Source organism: Phymastichus coffea, unplaced genomic scaffold (genome assembly GCF_024137745.1).
Source record: "Phymastichus coffea isolate CEN01 unplaced genomic scaffold, Cenicafe_Pcof_1.1 PCOF00132, whole genome shotgun sequence".
NCBI lineage: Eukaryota > Metazoa > Arthropoda > Insecta > Hymenoptera > Eulophidae > Phymastichus > Phymastichus coffea.
In genome coordinates, this window is record NW_026706943.1 from 484785 (window position 1) to 498344 (window position 13560).

A 13560-nucleotide genomic window follows, 5' to 3' on the forward strand; every position below is an offset into this window, starting at 1 on the left:
ACGGCTATGTGCGTAGAGCTTGGCTTCCAAAAGGGAATCGCGGCATTCGGTTTGGCAAAACAGTCGGAAGACGGATAGAGCCGGTCGACAAGTGCACAAATCCATCGATCGACAGGCCGACTGGCTCACGGCAAAGGGAATCGCGAGCGCTGCGGGTCCTGCCGGCCGCCGCCTCTGGATCGCATTTGCGAGCGGGACTCGATCGCGGATCTGCAATCGACGGGCGGCGCGGATTCCCCCCATGCATTATTCATGGCGCTCGGGAGCTTGGATACCGTCTCGGGCGTCATCCTTTAACGGCGCTCGCTTATCCGCCAAATTTGCTTCGTTTCAGCCGGCAGGCATTCGCCCGAGAGCAAAGAAGTCGGCCTCGGAGCCCTGCGGACGATCAGCCCGATCAGCGGAGCCTGCCGCCGCGACCGACGCCGACGAGTGCCGGTGCACGAACGCCGGCGATAACAGGCGCTTCCGGGAATAACCGTCAATCTCGCCGTGCGCGCAGAACCAGTACGAGTACCGCGAGTGTACGAGTGAAACGAACCGCGCACGCTTTCGCGGTTGTCGCCGAGTTTATCGTCGCGAGTCGCGACCACCGGCCGGCAGATGTCCGCTGGAATTTCCCGGACGCAACCGCCACGATCGCAGCGCCGAAGGCATACTCGGCTGGCACGGAGCTCACCGTGATCATCCGCCTCCACTACGGTCGAGCCGACAGTCGTTCGATAAGAAGAAAAGAAAAGAAGAGAAACGCGTCGTCGCGTTTGCCAAGCGCGTTTGCCGTCGCAACGCACAGGCTCAAATGAAAGCCGCAGTCCGCTGCGCAAGAATGCCCTTTGTATGCATATAAGGAGAGAATCGAGTAGAACGGGAATGCAGTGGGCGAGATTACGCTGTCCTCCCCTCGGTATGCTCGGTTTTCCCGTAAACAAAGCGCGAGAGCCGTAGTGCAGCGCGAACACCGCATCCCTCGCATTATTAGTCGCATAATTTAAGCCGGCAGTGGTCCGCGCAGCGCTGTCTTGTACGCGGTGTTATTGTGGAAAGCTGAGAGGCCAGCCCGAAGCCGCCGCTGCAGCGCGGAAAACGAAATTCCAGGCGGCCGCGGTCGCACCGATAGCGCGGCTAACAAAACTAAAGCTCGGCGCTTGATTAATATGCCGAGGCCGCTGCAGCGGCGGCGCTTGCCTGTTGCTATCGTGATTTCCTCTTTGCCGCGCGCGCCGCACACCCCGACGGCATTAATCACGCGACTGCGAGCTTTTGCTGCCGCGCGGGGCCGCAACTGCCTATCGCTTACGGAATCGGACTTGCGCGAGCCAATGGAGAGCGCGCCTCGCCGTATTAATTCCGTCCGATGCCCCGGCACCCTTTGTCTTCCGCTGTCGGCGAATAGCACGCCGAATACTTTCGCCGCCGAAGCGATCGTCTCGGCAACGAGGACAATTTCCTCCCGTTGCAAAGCGTCGTTTTGGAGCTTCCGGAAAGGCTTTCCGTTCGTCGAGAGGATACCTCACTCTGCGCACACGAGTGCATACAATTTATGCAGCGCGTACAATTTTATTTATCGGCCCATCGTGACTTTAATTACCAACTTGACAACGGGTTTGCATTAAGGCTCTCGACTATTCGCAGAAGGAAAGCTTCGTTAAAATTTACTTCGAGAGCACCTACTCTACTCGTACGTAAATGGAGAGCATCATGCCACCATGAAAATTTCAGTGTCTGCAGGACTTGGCTGGCTGCTCTTCATTCATAATGGCCGCGTGAAACGTGATTTCCACTTGTTCAAGTTAGACAACCTATATGATATCAGGTTTCCGCGTCATTCATTGCGCTTCGAGAAAAACTGCAAGGTAAAATTGAAGTTACTGTGATATATGACGAACGGGGTTCGCGCGATGGTAACCGACCATCGATTATCATCAAACATTTTGAGCGAGTCACTAGATTTTCAACGGCCAACTCGATATAGCAATTATTACGATAACGTAGTCAAGTAAATAGCACTTTGAGTTCGCTTGCCATCGTCACCATTTCAATTTTCGTGATATCGCAACATAAAAGAGGACGACAGGGGAACAAGTAAAGGGACCGTATAATAAATGAGCGTATGCAAATGGGCCAAATTCGCAGAATGGCGAGGAGGCAATCTAGACGGCAAGCCACTTCTCGCTATCTCGTGTCTACACTTTACAAGCTATATTTTCGCTGCAATAATGGCTTTTCCGCGTAGTTGCTGCGCGGATTGGAAGGTCGAAAGCGCGCCGGACAAAGCGTCGCGCAACGATCGCCGCGGGGCACTGGCACGCTCGACACCGACGATTAGCGGCTCCACGCGAGAAGGACAATATCCGCAGCTCGGCCGAGGCGCTCGCAAAGTCCATCGAGATCGAGGGGAGCTTCGTTCGTTTGGCTTTCTTCTTCGACTAGCCGCTGCTGAAGTTGCGTTCGCGAATAAAGCTGCTCGCGAGTGCCCGGCGCTAGTAATTACCCTTCCACGCTCCGCGCAAGCTCCGCCGCCGTTGGCAGCCAATCAGCCGAGCAAGCTCGACGGCGAGCTTTCTGCTTCCTCGAGTCGGTTCGCGCTGCGATTGGCCCGACGCGTCGCAGCTTCGCGGGAGACAAGCCTATAAACGGCTATGAATGCCGGGACGCGCCGCTGAAAAATTAATGACGCGCGAGCGCGACGACGGGCTCCGCGTGGAATTTGGGACACGCGCCGGCTGCTACGTACGCGATGCGCGCGTCGGAGGGTCGTAGCGCTGCGAGCCGTCCCCGCTCCTCGGGCAGAGCTTTCGCGGCAGCGCGCAACCGCGCGCCGGCGTGACGGCGCGCGAGGGGTGCGAGGGTCCGCGGCGCCGAGCGCTCAGTCGCTCGGGGACGCTCCGCACGTCCGCGCGCACACGCGGCCCTGCCCACCAGTCCGATCGCGCGCCACCCTTGCCGCGCTCGCCGCCGGTCGGACCGACGACTATCGGGGCCGATTGGTCAGAGCTCTCGCCGGCGCGCAGCCGGCTCTGGTCGAGCGACAACGATCCGCGCGATCCCGCGGCAATCGATGACGGACGATAACAATTGCGACCGCGGCCGATGCCCGGCCGACGCCGATTAGGCAGTTGAATATGTGACCCCGTCACGTGGCACGCTGCCCTTCGCTCTCTCTCGATCCAACCACCGCACGCCTCGCACCAGGTTCTCATTTTTATATTACTGTTGTCATTTTTATCGGCGTTGTTGTTGCTACTATTTCGATTGCACTTCCGGCTACTTGGCAAATTAATGGTTTCCGCATCGACGTGCTAATGCAATTCGCTTTTTGCAATTCACGGACCTTTGATTCTTTTTCCATTTTCGAAAAAGAGAAATGACTCGTGGTCGGGTTTCATTGTTTTCGCCCGATGTTGCACTGGAAAATTGATTTTCGAGCCTGAAAAACAAACGCTTTTCGCACAGTTCGTACTTGCCTTTTTTACGTTTCGTTGCTTCTAAATAACAATTCGCGCGGCTAGAATTGGTTTTCCTGCCTGTAAAAAAAAAAAAAAAGAAAAAAAAGAAAAAAAAGAATTTTACAAATAAAATATATGACATTGTGATCCAATTGGAATTCATATAAACTTCAAATAGTAGTAGCTGTTGACGGGAGTTGTTCGCGATAACGTGATTCGAAGGGACAAATGGCAATATCGATATATCCGCCTGAGAATGGTAGCCGTTCAATACGCGCGAGTGTAAAGTTGCCGTAGCCACGCCAAATGTAATTTTCGCGACGTGATTTGTAATTTTTGCCTTTCGATATGTAGTTTGTAAATAAAAAAAAATGTCGTGAAAATGCATTCATCCTATTTGCTGAATTTCTCGCGTTAATTAAAAAGTTATCGGAGTTGGAGCAAAGTCTACGCAACACTGGCGGATAATCCAGAAATTAGTGCACTTTGTGTATACCTTTGGCCGTTTACCTTAAAATTTCGCGCGCACTATAACGCTCCAACATATTTATGTCGGTCGGTTATTATCTCGATAAATGTAAATTTCAACTAACCATGGCACGCAAAGAATGAATCTCGAATTCCCATTAGCATTAAGTAAGCCACGTAGGCTCGACACAACATAGCGTAATTAATAATTTAGCAATGCGCAAATGTCGCGCAGAAATGAGCTTCATGAAAATATATAGGAGCGAAGTATGTAAAACGAGAGCAATGCGCGTAATTCCTTGTGAATTTCATTAAACGCAATTCGTTCCATAATTCATCGTAAAGACATTCTTCTGCGCTGGCAAAATATCTGTAAACACGAGCGGAGAGCTGAGATTTATGCAAGCTCTCACGAAAGAAAAAATGTCTACCAAGACATTTGAAAAGTAGAGCGAGACTCGGCGTGCGTGATAAATAAAACTAGTGCAATCCAGCAGGTCAGCATGGATAAATGGGTGATGTTGATGGTGTTGACGTGGTGCTGGGTGGCGGAACGCAGCTCAGCGGGAAGCTGCGCCGCGGCGAAATTGTGCTGTCAGGGTCGGGACTCGGGCTGCGTCATTCAGAAGGCCTCGCCGAATGCCATAATCGAGAGTCCCCGCGACAAGCCCTGCTACTGCGATCACGCTTGTCTCAGGCTCGGCGACTGCTGTCCAGATTTCAACCAGACCTGCACCGGTACGTATGCCTCGCTGCTCTCCAAGGGCCAACCTCGCGGTTGCTCGCGCGTACTGGGACCTACCTGTCAGCCCCTCCCTGTCCTTCGCTCTCTTTTATTCCCCTTTCCCCGATCATCGACTCGCTTTGTCACCTCGGATTATTCCAAGAATTATGAATAGGACTGACATCGCGTGATAACGTCTCCGCGTTTTTCCCTCTCTCTTTACCTCTCTTACCTGTTTGCCAGCCTAATATCACTGCTGGCCCTACTTTCTCAGCGCGACTCGCTGACTGACTTACAGTAATAGGTAGGCTATCACGATAAACATTCGCTTTAATATCAATCGATACTTTTATACGGAAAAATGGCTCGCTGTCAATTCACTAGATAGACGTTTTGCGCGTTTCATATTACCCTATAACCGATATCACTGGAAATCACTTGAAAATTGAATTTTTCTCTTACCCAGAAAAAGTCTATTCCCGACGGACACGAATTAACGAAACGAAAATGTGTAGCGGTTGTTATTTCGTGCGTGCGCGCTGAAAATAAATTTGCATGCCAACTCAGTCGCGAATGTATCGTCGGTAATTTTTGCGGTACTGTTGCTGGAAAACAACAATCGAACAATTCTATTGTTCGCCGAACTTGGGCGTTTCGCGGATAAAAAAAAGTGCAATCTCGCATTTCCTCGGGTAAAAAGAAAGATAATCGCCGGGGAAAAAAGAGCGTTGGAGGAAACAACAGCGAGGAAAAAAAGGTCATCGACAATGTAACGAAATTTGAAATTCGAAAATCGTAACTCTGTTTCTCTCTCTCTCTCTCTCTCTTTCTGCTGACGTTGTTGTTGTTGTTATTGTATGTCGTGTATGCGGGGGCAGCAGCCCGTAAAAAAAAAAAACACACACTCACACAGACAGATAGACGCGCAGGCAGGCAGGCAGGCAGGCAGGCAGACGAAGAGCTTGGCCGGTGCAAGCTCGATGAGCGAGCGCGCCAGTTTATCATTGAAGCGTGCTCGGCTGCGTGTGTATACACTCTCCTCACACCTTTTGTTCGGTCGTTTTCTCTTTGCGCATCGCTCTCGCTTGTCTTTGAATCGTGAAATACGCCTGAACGACGCGCCGTAATGGCACGCCTGTAAGCAGTGGGGTGCCCGGCGCCGAGGATTTCCGCGATTTATTATTATTTTTCGGACGCCGATTCCCGCCGAAAAATAAAATTGAGGGACGGGGACGAGCGCAGTTTACCCACGGGACTTGTTAATTGGGATCAATGCTTGCTTACTTTTCTGCCCGAAATCCGGCGAACTCGGTCTGTCCTCTGGCCGCTCGTATTCCACGACGCGCTGTTAAATCGTGGTTGCCTTGCGTGGTCTCGGCAAGTTTGCGTTACGCTGTTAGATAGCCGTTGTAGAACTTTGATTTATCATTATGTGCGCGTTCGTAGCTCTAACGGTCAGCGAGCTGGAAATATTGCAGAAAACAAACGTAGCTCGATCCGCGTGATTTAGCGACATTTCCAACGACATTTTGTAAGCTGTTGTCAAGACCTGTAACAAACGTGCACACTCGTGCGCTCGCTCTTATCGTAGCGATGATTGTACCGGGAGCGTCGAAAGAACGTTGGCGATTCGAAAATTATTATTGTTGAATATCGAACTGCAACGGCAGCATCGCACAACGACTAATTCCGTAACCTCAAACGCGAGCCGTATACGTCATGAAAACGTATAACGAACTGCAGCAGCGTGTACAGCAGCCGCTTCTCCAAATACGTGGCGTCGACGTACGCGAGGAGTGGCGGCGATTTCAGTTGCGTCGCAGCGCTCGAGAGTGATTTCAATAGAAAAAAAAAATATATATATATATTTGCGGGCAAGAGTTCGTCATATCGCGAGCGCGCAGCGCGTCCCATGCGGCAGTTTTGAAAAGCCGCACGAGCGTGTTTTCCCGCGAGGCTGCGGACTCCCATTAGCGCGCCAACTTCCAAAGGGTCGAGTTAACAGTAGTCGCTTCCTTTCAGTTTCAAGCTGCGAGCTTCCCCCGAGAGAACGAGAGAGAGAGAGAGAGAGAGACGGAAAAGAACGAGTCTCTTATTTTTGTCGCGCGCGCGCGCGCTGGCATGCAACACACTCGAGCCGAATCGCTGCTGGAACGGAAACCGATTAACTAAAAGTAGGCCCGCGGCTACGCGAGCTTGCCGCTCGCGCCCATATTGCGGTTCGCCTGCGGGACGGTGCCCAGAATCAACGGACTCTTGGAATAACATGTTTTTTTTTTCGGTGACCCGCCGATAGTCCCGCGGTTTTTTTTGCTTGGCCGATTGAATTTGGCCCGCGGCTCGCTAACAAACTTGGCTACTTCAATCGCAAATGAAAATCATATGCCGCGTCGAAACGCGCAGAATCACTCTTACAATGTGAATCGCAGCTTTCCACTCGGGGGTAAAGTGTTTGGCTAAGAAATTGGACAGGGGCAGCGACGAGGCAGGGAAAAAGAGGAGCGGAACCACCGGAGAGAGAAGAGCAAATTTGGAAAGCGAGAGCCGCGGCGGGTCGAGTGGCACTCGGGCGCGGCGCGCGCGGGCGCACGAGCCTGCGCCAACGGCTCCGCTCGAAACTTTATCGTCTGTGAATTAGCGCGATCCCGCGGCGCAAAGCCATTATCGAGTGGCGAGGCGCGGCGCGCGGAGCGTTTCTCGAGGCGTCGGCCGATCGACCGGCCGTGGTGCGCGCGATCGGTCGCCAAGGGCGCGCCAGGCGTCGGCACGGCCGATCGTCGCTCGCTCAGAATTTCATCAGCTCGCGCCATTCCCCAACTCGAAGCGGCGCCTTCCGCCTGATTGGCTCGTTAGCTTCTAGTTAGCGCGATGGCATTCGTAGCGCGCGCCGTTTCGCAAGCCGTAAGCTCGCAGCGAGAGCTTTATTAAAGAATCCGTCGGATCGGCGCCCGGGCGAACGGCGCGAATTGCCGCGCGGCCAGGTGGAGCTTATTAAAATGATTAAAAGAGAAAACTTTGATGCGAGCCGGGCAAATCTGATTACAAGGCGTTTGCCGGCTCGAGCGCGAGCCCCTTTAAGCCTCGAAGGATATGGCCGAGCGAAAAGAAAGAGTCGGTCAACACGCGCGAGCAGCCGCGAACAGGGATCTCGCTCCCCGAGAAAAAAGTGTATCTCGTCGGCCGATAAGCGCAGGATGAGCTTGCGGCGCTGTCGAGGATGCCTGCAATAAACTCAAAGACTCCATTTCCAAGCCCGCCTCGCCGAGAGCACGTTGACGTTTACTTTGAGGCGCTCCATTTTGCCGAAACGTTCGACAGAGAAAAAAAATAAGTCGCTCCTTTGGACGCGGCTCGTGCGGTTCGGTCGCGCTGCTCGCGCCGCGGTAAATATTTGGCAGCGAGCTCGCCACTTTTTTGTCTCTTTTTACGGGGATTCCTGGTTCGATAGACTGACCAACGTGTCTGGACAGGCATTCGCTCTGCAGCTTGCCAAACAATGCGGTTTCGCGTGTTTTCGCTACGAAGCAATCTGGAATAAAGGGAATTTTGCTTTGATAGAAAATCAATGAAATTAACGCGCGGGAAGATCAAACGAGCAAGCCGTGAGTGCGTGCGACATTTAAAATTGCAAGAGACCGAGCGAAACGCCGGTGGCGGCGAGATAAGTTTGTCGAGTTGGCGACGAAATGAGACGTGCGCTGACGCCTGTTTTGCAGTGCTGGACTGCAGCGCGAGCGAGTGGACCGGCTGGACGGAGTGCGACAACAAATGCGGCCCAGGCCAGCAGACGCGCAGCCGCGCTGTGCTGAGGCCCGAAAGAAACGGCGGCAAGCCCTGCTCCGAGCTCAGCCAGTCCGTCGGCTGTCAGAATTACGATGCCTGCCGCAGACGAGCCCGTCACTTCCAAGTACAAGGTACAACAGCCGCGGAGATGGCATCTTCGTCGTTAGCCCCGTTTAGATTGCAAGCTCGCCAAAGTGGTTTCCTAGTGCACTAGCAATTTCCCGAGCTCTCTCACTCGCGTTCGCCCACCCACCTCTTCCCATTCCCACTCTTTCTCTCTCTCTCTCTCTCTCTCGTTTATCTTATCGCGGATCCAGCTCGTTTCGGCATTATTGAAAATTTCCCTCGTCTCGTAACGAAGTTCCGCCTTGTCTTTGAACTTGTCCCTCGTGATCCCGGCGACGACTTTGATGACTCCCTTAAACGTCGATCGCCGCGGCAGAGAAGTGGACGAAATCGCGAAAAGTGAGCGCACGCACGCGGCTGAAAAGTTGGACCGCGACGTGTCGGCCGGTTGTAGCGCGGAAGGTTGCGGGTGCATCCAATTAATTAGGCAAAGCTTGCGACGAAGGTTCGTAATGTTGCAGAGACGAGTCTCCCCAGCGACGGCGGCACCGAGGAGGCAAGTTTCGACTCAAACTTCGTTCCGCAAGTTGCCGAAGGGTAAGTTCACTTTCTCTCTCACTCTCTCTCTCTCGTCCTCTGCTCCCGGCCCTTTTTCCAGCCTCCTCTTCTCTTTTGACTGTCCGCCGCGCGCGGCTAATGAATTAAATGATCGATCGCGCGCGCCGCGAAAAGGAGAGAAAAAAAAAACGGTGGATCGACCGCGCCGCGCTACCTCAATATTTGACTAACTGAATAAATGAAGCCGCGGAGTTTCCGTTTGCGAACAAATACCCGCGCGTGGCTTTATTTAGGCGGGACCGCGCGCGCCGCGAAATAAACCGAGCGCGCGTATTGATTATACGACGAGGAGAAAATTCGAGCGCGGTGTCGGCAACACGAAGCGGCGGAATTAAATCCCATTAGCCGTGGCAGCGCCGCGTTTAACATTCGCCAGCCAGTGATATGGCGCGCGGATAAAGACGCCGCTTGCCGCAGTCGGATTCCCGCGCGCGAAACAATGCCGCATTGTGCCACCGCGGGTTGGATTCCAAAATTTAATGGACTCGCGCGCAAGTCGCCACGTTACACTTGGCGCCGCGCCGCCACTTCATTAGCGATTGTTTGCGAGCGGCCAAATATTCGTCTTGACAAATCTGCAGCCACGAACGCCGTACGCTTCGGCAGCGATTTGTCGGGTCTCGTGCCGTTTTCGACCCGATACCAAGTCCCTACCAACTAATTTCGAAGCGGCGAGAGCGCCGGTCCGGCTCGTCACAATTGAGGCGGTCGCAAGCCCGCGTCTTAGAGGCCAAAGCCTGTGCGCGCGCGTCTACTTGCCCAATTACGATGAATCGGGACTCGCCGTTCGACGCTAATCGCGTTAGTTCGTTAATGAGGTGTACTTCGGAGGACCTTTGCTGCTTCTCCCGGCTCCCGAGCTTGACGTGGCAATAAAGTTTAGATTAGTGATTACTTTCTTTTCAACTTGAACCTCTTCGAGCAAATGGCGTTACCATAAAAGTTGATTAAATTTTCTTTGTCTTGCGAGCCTGATGAGGCAGTGCCTCATCTTTTAACTGCAACAGCAATTTCAGGCGCAAATTGATCAAAGGCTCGAGTCAATACGATAGACGCATTATTTATTTTCTCTCTCTCTCTCTCTGCCCTCGAGCTTTCACCATTAGAGGCATTTAACGACGAAAGCCGAACGCATCACGGCGCAGTCTATGAACAAAGCGTCGCGTTCGCGCAAATGTCTCGCAACGCGTCAGAGCTGGTAATAAGAGAATAAGCAACGCCGGAAAAGACATTGCCTCTAGGTTGCGCGGCACGTTGGCGCGGCGAAATCGCGATGATATCGTAACGTGCTTTCAGCGCGACGAGGGGAGAGGCGAGAGGACGGCGGACGGGAAAGAGGGGAGAGATAAAACCTCGTCTCCTCAAACGAGCCCACATTCGCAAACGTTCCCCGCTGGTTTTTTTGTTTGCGAGCCGTGAAAGGCTTTCTCTCGCGCTCCTTTTTTTTTTCTCCTTTTTATCGCGCGGTGCTTTGTCCTCGCGGCTGCTGGCTCCGGCCCGCGGGACCGAAGCGCTCGCGCGCTCGCGATCGTTTAGCCGGGCCGGAAAAGTCGTTTCCGCGGGGCGAGATGGCAAGCTCGACTTTACGCGTTTCACACCAGTTCACTTGGTCATCGAGCTGGGCGCGGCTGGAAAACTCGAGCCGCATAATGCAGCACTGCCGCGCTAATTGATGGCCTGGAAAAAGGAAACGCGCATAGACGTCGATCCGTTGAGATAACGGCTCGTCGCGGCGAGCGAGCCGAGCGCGTATCGATCGTTGCACGTGGAAAGAAATTGAATCAGTGACGAGCAATAGATAGCACGTCAATCGTCGAGAGCGAATCCAGGTGAGACTGGAAGTCGGCGAGTACGGGCGTAGCTAGCGAGCGCCGAGGGAGAAGGGCAGTTGGAGCCGGTGGCGGGAGCAGCGAGCGGAGCGATCGGTCCGTAATCGTAAACGTCGACCGAGTGCGTCCAGGGAATGGCGCGCCTGATCGGACAGCCGGCTCGCGAGAGCGAGTCGCCGATTAACAGTTGGGCGGCGCGCTGCGTGCACTCGAGCCCGAGGAACTGCCGCGCGGAGCAGCTGCCGGAGCGCGGGCTTGGCTGACCGAACGCCATGGGCCTCCCCCCTCGGCTTTTTACCCGCGACGTAATTGCGTATTGATTTATCCAAGTTTGCAAACTCAATTAAGCTTCCGACTGTCTGGCCTACCTCGACCCCAATTAAAGCCGCTACCCAGCACTGCATCGCCAACACGACCGACGCGCCAATAATTTCGCCTGTTTTGCTTCGTCTTTTCACTTGCAGGTACTGCGCCGTCTTCACGATACTCAAAGTCTCCAAAGGCTGCCGGAGAAGACTGCAATCCTTCCGTGAAGGTACGGCATATGCGCGTCCCGAGGGAGTTGGCCGTGCTGGCCGCGCCTAGTGGACGACTGCGCGCGAAAACAAAACGAGCCGCGCGCTGCAATTGATAATTGAGCCAAGTTTAATCACAGAGCGCGCTCCCGCGCCAACTTTATCCGGCTGACGGCCTCTTCGACTTTAAGGCTGCCGAGGCTAAATTAAACGGGCGCGCGCGTGCTCGCTTATCTAAGTGCGCCTCGGATGGGATTGCAAAGTCGAGAGGCGACAAGTCAAACGCTTTCATTAAGTTTTATCTTTTTCTTTTAGCTTGGCACCTCGAGAGCAGGCGCTCGGCTCGCTCCAAAGCAAACGACGACGAGATGTTTTTCCCCCTGCTCAGTTTAACGCGCCAATTTAACCGGCGCCGTCTTTATTTTGCTGGTTTTTCCTGCAACTTCGCCGTTCGCGACTGCCAAGTTGCCGGCTATAACTTGATGATATCCTTCAATGAACTCGTTACCCCGCGCTCGAGCCTGCTTTCTCCGTCTGCTTTTTCTGGCCGGCCGCCGTGCAGATCGATCAGCTGTTTCGCAATATTTTGAATATGCAAACGCGCCGTTCGGGCGCGATGCTCGTCGGCTCTGCAAACAACGCCGCATTTGAATTTGTGATTTAATTTATTCGCCGGCAGCGGGCTTAATCGAACTGATGTATCGGAAAGGGAAAAACGGCCCCCCCGAAAGATATTCATAGCGCGAGCGCAACGAAAAATCGACAGGCCGAGCGGGACGCGAGCGCGTGGGGGCGCCAAGTGCTAATGACTCGAATGACTCGGCGTGAATTGCAGGGTCGCAGGTGTGCGTGTGGTGCCGGAAGGAGGGAAGCCCCAGGCAGCCGAGGTCCTGCCCAGCGGACAGCGAGGGCGCGGCGCTGAGCCTCGCGGGTGTCGGCAGGTGGGAGCTGCTCAACTCGCCGCACGACCGCCACTGCCACGGCAAGTGGCTGGCAGAGCCGCGCTCGCTCGTTCGCGACAACTGCCACGACGGCTTCTGCCGTGGCAAAGCTCTGCTCAGCTTCCTCTGAAGTGCCGGACATTTTGTTGCGCGCGCATATCGCGGGGCCGGCCGCGGGTCAGTGACAAAAGACAAAGCAAAAGACCCTGCGACTCTGTGCACTCACTTTTCAAGTCACTTCGGTGTGTTTGTGTGTGCGCGCAGCTCGTGCCAGACTGACAGAATATATATGTATATATATTTCACCTACTAAGCGCAGCTCCCAAAACTGTAAGCTGCAGATTCGTATTTGTCAATAAACTCGTGAAAATTTATATTCCGACGACTCTCAACTTATTTGCACCCTTCGATGTCCCTAGTCTCCTCAAATAAACACGTTAATTACCTCGTATTCATTTACCTCATTGTAAATCGATACTCTCTGCTTTAATTCCATTAACCAGGATAAAATCTATTGTTCTGCGCATCACGTACATGTTATTAAATCATTCCAACGTAATAACTGACTTTCGAGTACGCGAATTGACACGCCACTAAATGTACAACTCGATTTTCGTATTTCGTTAGTGATGCTACGCTGCAAATGTTCGTTTTCGCCGAAAACTCATCCGTGCCGCAAATCTAATCACCATAATGAAAATAAAACAATGTTCCACCGCAGAGGGTATGATATTTAAAATGCTTTGAAATTCGCGAACGTCAATAAAGAGGAAAAAAAAAACAGCCCGAGAGAATTAGATCTGTTTGGCCCGGGTTTCGCGATCTCATAATTTGCCGAGCAGAAAAGACCGCGATGCTTTGCTGCGAATCCAGAGTAAAGCTGGTTGAAGCGCTGAAAAAGCATGCCATTGTTTTCCAGCCAATCGAATGGGATATCTCCCATCGCGCAGCTATGAGCCCAGCTAAGCCTCTCCACGAAAGTGCGAGTAAAACAACGAGGATTGGATTAAAATAAACAGTCCGTCGCCGATGGACTAATAATTATAGCGATGGCTGTATCCAGACGAATGGTTAAAGAGCACGTGAGTAATTGACGCCTGCTAGGTATTCTCATTGCGTCGCTCGTTAAGGGTCTGAATAATGCAGCCCGACGGTGGCCGACGGCACGAG

At 53.2% G+C, this 13560-nt stretch overlaps 1 protein-coding gene across 1 annotated transcript; it reads left to right on the forward strand.

Annotated features, from left to right (window-relative positions):
• Positions 1-2839: 2839 nt before the first annotated feature.
• Positions 2840-12750, forward strand: LOC131671660 (somatomedin-B and thrombospondin type-1 domain-containing protein-like). Its single transcript, XM_058948269.1, has 6 exons — positions 2840-3192; positions 4409-4652; positions 8355-8552; positions 9009-9084; positions 11399-11469; positions 12285-12750. The coding sequence occupies exons 2-6, from the start codon at positions 4418-4420 to the stop codon at positions 12518-12520; spliced, it is 816 nt and encodes a 271-aa protein (XP_058804252.1). The 5' UTR covers positions 2840-3192; positions 4409-4417; the 3' UTR covers positions 12521-12750.
• Positions 12751-13560: the final 810 nt, after the last annotated feature.

Excerpts from the sequence above, each read along its gene's own strand:
- LOC131671660 (XM_058948269.1), top strand. The coding sequence starts at position 4,418 with ATGGATAAATGGGTGATGTTGATGGTGTTGACGTGGTGCTGGGTGGCG. Across the intron at positions 9,085-11,398 it reads GTTCCGCAAGTTGCCGAAGG|GTACTGCGCCGTCTTCACGA; the intron begins GTAAGTTCACTT and ends TTTCACTTGCAG. Across the intron at positions 11,470-12,284 it reads ACTGCAATCCTTCCGTGAAG|GGTCGCAGGTGTGCGTGTGG; the intron begins GTACGGCATATG and ends CGTGAATTGCAG.